This window comes from Manihot esculenta, chromosome 9 (assembly GCF_001659605.2).
Source record: "Manihot esculenta cultivar AM560-2 chromosome 9, M.esculenta_v8, whole genome shotgun sequence".
NCBI lineage: Eukaryota > Viridiplantae > Streptophyta > Magnoliopsida > Malpighiales > Euphorbiaceae > Manihot > Manihot esculenta.
The window spans coordinates 31,031,762-31,036,791 of NC_035169.2; the positions used below are offsets into that span (position 1 = coordinate 31,031,762).

Consider the following 5,030-nt stretch of genomic DNA (forward strand, 5'->3'; position numbering starts at 1 on the left):
TAGAAGCAAATGCTGAAAGCATCATTATGCTGAGAGATTTCAATTTGCGGTGCAGCACCAAGATGAAAAGGGCAAAATGAGAAGCAATTATGCATGTTACAGAAGAACAGATTTACCTACACAACCAGAAAACTATTGCTCTATATTTTCTGCTAGAAAAAACGAAGTTATCTACAACAAAATTTTGATCAGACACCTAGGAATTACTCAAATTTTCATCTTGTCGAGGCACTAAACGTCCATTTTCAAGTAGGGAGGGAGGAAAGGGGGATTGACAGTTGCTGATATGTGATTTCAACCGGGGTATATTAGGGTGTGCACTCCTACACCGGTGGCATCGCAACTCCATTGATAAATAGCTTTCATCTTTAAGGGTTGCTTTGCCATGATTCCTGATTTCTTCAATTACATCAACTGAATCTCTGAAAAAGGCAGTATTGAAAGAGTTCCAGTGTTTCTTGTTCTTCAGATGGTTTGAATTGAAATCCTGGCTGATAACATGCAAGTGAAGCTGTCGCATAGAAGGGACCTGCATAGGAAAAATCCAATACACCTATCAGGAAATCCCCATTTGCAGTTTTATGTCTTATGTTCTCAGAGCACAACTTGGGCAGAAAATAAGCACGAAAGGTAGCTAAAAACAAAACAGTATACGAGTTAAAATGCTGTGGGTATGGTATTAAATATACATAAAATATGCCAAGATACAGAGACACATATACAGGTAAACATTAAACAGGCGAATGCAATGAGAGCCCCTAGCATTATAGGTCCCTGAACAGACATTCGTATCACAAAAATAACTTAGTGATTAGTGATCCATAACTACAATGATGAGTTCCATGTGAAGCACTGAATGTCCTAGTATGGAAGTGTGATAAGTTGGTGGTGGGAGGATGAGAGAGATAGAAATATACCTAAATAACATGGAGGATAAGTATCGAAAGATTTATAATTTTAGACACTAATGTGAATTAGTTTCAAAAAGAGCTGAATGACGAAAAAGGATCGTATAACTTATCCCAACTAATTTGGGATTAAGACTTGACTGTTGTTGAAAAATCATATATTTTCTCAAGGTACAACCCAAGTTACTTGTTCATTAATAATTTTGCATCTGTAACTGGTTATCACGTTTGCTCACCTTCCCAATTTAGCCATCATTATTATCCACAGCCTTTTCAATTAGGATTCCCATTTTTCAATTATGTATCTGTTACAATTTCCAACAACGTTCAATCTGGCTCTATGCATTGCAACTCAGTTAATTAAGCTCAACAATTGTTCAAAAGAAGATATAGAAAAAGGAAAGAATGAAATAGGCAAACAGCTAAGTATAAGCATTGCATACTGAGTGATAACCAAGCCGAAAGATCATTGATGAATCCTCCTGCAAGAATTTTTCAGCCCATCTCAAGCCCACACTATGCATTGTTGTTAACAAATGAAGGTGTTCTTGCTGTACATCAGCAAGGCGATCAAGACCTCCATATCGTGCCAAGATGAGGAGATGCTTTTTTGCCTGTAAAAATGTAATGACAATTCAGCCAAGTGATTTAACTAAAACATCAGTCAGGAGAGATAATGGTCAACGATAAAGAAGAAACATTTACCTTAGGGTAGAGATCATTTAGTACAGCAACATCATCTGATACTTCCAGCAACACGTTTTTATGCTTCTCAGGATGCATAGCAATATGGTAAAGAGCTTGAGCCCATGTGGTCCAGCTCTTTGAAGTGCTTCCATCAATCTTACTGTTGTCATCATGAGATCCCTTGGATTTTTTGCTTCTCTCAGATACAGAATCACCATCTCTCTTAGTTTTTTGATCACCATTTTCCAAATGATTTTTAAGGTCACCACATGAGGTATCTTTCATTGATTTCTCTGATACAAGGTTTTTACTAGTTACATTTGCTTGGTTCCTCAGTACAGATAGAAAACCATCAAAAAGTGATGTGTAAGCATCACGAAGAACTTTGCAGCCTTTAACATAGTCATCTTTAAGGCAATTAGATCTTTGTGGATTCATATTTGGGCCAAGGACATGTATGATGTGGGATACCCCTTCCCTGTTATACAAGGGAGAATTTGAAGGAAGAGGAACAACAACAGCATGTCCAGGAAGAAGAGATGCTGCTTGTTCCTTAGTTGCAACCTCTAGGGCTGGACCTGCAGCACTGAAAATTGCAGCATTCACACCTCCACCTCCTGGTTTCAGTCGCCTGCAGAATCAATAACATAATCACAATATCAACGGCCAAACAAAATTACAGATTACAACTGGATGGACAAAATTTAGACTCAGAGATAAGCATGTTAATGAGAAAAGAGTAAATGTAACACTGTATTAACAGATCTGTGTTGTCCAAATGTTGTGATGAATGACCTCACTAGTCGGTTGCTAATTCAACATAAATAGCTCAATCATATATCCCATTGAATTAAACTCATTAGTTTAGTGGCAATTAAATTACAAAGAATTGCCCACTACAAAGGCAGATCTGCAAATGCATCAGAGTGAAAGAGTTTGATAGAGTAAGGAATGGAAATGGGAAATTTCAATTGTTTTTCTGAGTTCAATGTTAACAAGCAGGAACAGAGAATTCTTATGACAAATTCTCCCAACAGAAATACTTTGCCTAATTCATAAGAACAGAAAAATCCACGATGCCCTTTTCCCATTACATATTCTTCTATATATACTACTAGATACCCTCCCTCATGAAACATCACACCTCTCCTTTACTCTGGCAAAACAGGTTTTCCCTGCCTGTCCCTTGCCTGATTTCCTTGATCTTCTGGAATATACCCTCCACGCAGCTTGTCTTTCCATTATTTCCCTGTGTGGTCCCCTCAACCCCTTTGGCCTGATTTTTCTTATCAGAGTTCAAAAGGAAAATGTATGGCTTAGAAGTGGAGTTTCTTGCTTAAAATTTCAAGCCTTTTTTTGAACATGTTACTGAATATTGTGCATTTTATATGATTCTTTGAAGAAGAAATAAAGCAATTCTGCAAATAGCTAAATCATGAAGCTTACCAATTGGCAGCATTAGCTATTACATTGCAGCGTAAGCCTCCTTGTGAATATAGTCGAGTTATGTCTCCAACAAATGTGAAGAACTTTTTGTTGTCAATGTTCCTTTGTGCAGCTTTAGCCCTGACCAAAGACAAAATCTTTGATCCATGACTCAAGTCCACAAGAACCAGCCTTGCGTTTCCAACTTTTTTCACATATTCTTCAACTTTTTCAACAATGACATCAGATGCCTTCTCAATGTTGAACTGGAAGTCTGCTGTTGAAATAGATGGAAACGCCAGAGTGGGAATGCTGTCAGGACTAACATCTGGGCCAATGGAGTGCTTAGGCAGATCTTCACTTTCTTTTACCCCCTTATAAGCAGTAGTTGATAATGATGACAAATTATCTGGTCCTTTGCAGGAAGTATCCCTTTCCTTGCTGACTTGTGGGAATGCAGAATCCTGAACACTACCTGAAGTGGAACCTGCATTAGGAGGAACATCTACTTTCTTTAAGAACTTCATAATGCCAAGCTGAACTTTGGTGTCTGGTTTTCTCTGGCCAAAAGAACCATTTGGGAGGGTATCCAAAGGACCAAGCACACTGTAAGTATTAATTGCTGCTTGAACATCACTCTCACTTTGGCAAAACATGATTCGAAAGAACCCTTCTGAAAGCTTAGGCAATTCTTTCTTTTGCAGCATTCTATTAACAACAGCAGCAGCTTTTCCACCTTGTAAATTTCCTTCATGCCCAGTGCGCTTCACAGAACGAGCTATACAAAGCTGAGCAGGAAGATCAAGCACCACAGCATGCACTTCTATCTGTGAACCACCGAGATTCACAAAATCTACACGCTGTTCTCTGTCCAGATTGCATCTGTCAATAAATACACTTTTACCTTCCTTCAATGCGCTGGCCGCAGTCTTAAGGCATTGGGGCTTTGTTCCAGCTTTGCCATTATTAATAGTATCCTGCAAATCAAAGCAATTTTCTGTTTGACACGAAGTAAGGTGCATTACAGGGATCTACAACCATCGTAGAAAAACCAAAGTTCATGCATGATCCAAATAAATAGTAAGCAATAGGTAAAAGAAGTAGGAAGAATACTTTTCGAGGCAGTGAATCACTAGAGGAAAGCCTATTTCAATTTGGCTTAGAAATGTAGACATCATATGATCAAAAAAACAAAAGCAAGCAGAAAGTATCTGTGTAGTGTGCAAAGTTTTCTGCCATTCGTCACACCATTTCGCACATACTTCCATATTATTCTATTTTAGAAAATTATAATCCATAGACGCTATTCTATTATCACTGATGAAGCATTTCAACAAACATGTGGAGAACAATTCAGAGAAGATAAAGAGAAAACCTGGCAAATGCGAGCCCAAGGTCGAGGAGAAGAACGCATGACGTGCTCGCAGAAAGTGGACTTGCCACTGCCCGGCGCACCCACCAAGATCACCACGATTGAATTTCTCTTCTCCTCTCCACTTTTCTCTGTGAGAAAAATCCATAAAATGTAGGAGACAAATTCAAAACCCTAAAGAAAGTGTGAGAATTCACAGGTGTATACCTTCGTGTTTTGAAGTATCATCGCAATCCATGTCCATTTTTGATCCAGCGTTTGGAAGCTCTTAAGGGAGAGGAGGCAGGAGGCGGATGCAGCCCTATCGAACTCTGCGTTTGGTTTGTGTAGACTGTAGAGGTGGCCAATAACACTGAGAAAAATGGAAACTGAAATACATTGCCAAAAGGCATTTTTTTCATTATAAAAAAAAAAAAGGAATTCCTAAAACTTTTCTTATTTTACATTTTAATTTAAATTTAAAAAATATAAAATTATTTAAAATTATAAATTTTATATCTAATTTTAAACCGATAAAAAATATGTTTTTGTTAAAATGACAATGTCAAATATTTTATTTTGTCATTCATATGGTATATAAATAAATATTATTAAAAAAAATAATTTTGAAATGGATTAATAAAAAATTTAAGATTTTT

General features: G+C 37.4%; 1 protein-coding gene across 1 annotated transcript; it reads right to left on the reverse strand.

Moving 5' to 3' along the window:
- On the reverse strand, window positions 1–4,752 carry LOC110623086 (transcription factor bHLH140). Its single transcript, XM_021767955.2, has 6 exons — window positions 4,600–4,752; window positions 4,396–4,523; window positions 3,042–3,997; window positions 1,614–2,226; window positions 1,352–1,522; window positions 1–529 (listed from the first exon to the last, which is right to left on the reverse strand). Exons 1-6 carry the CDS (start codon window positions 4,634–4,636, stop codon window positions 197–199), a joined length of 2,238 nt encoding a protein of 745 aa, XP_021623647.1. The 5' UTR covers window positions 4,637–4,752; the 3' UTR covers window positions 1–196.
- Between the last annotated feature and the right edge of the window lie 278 nt (window positions 4,753–5,030).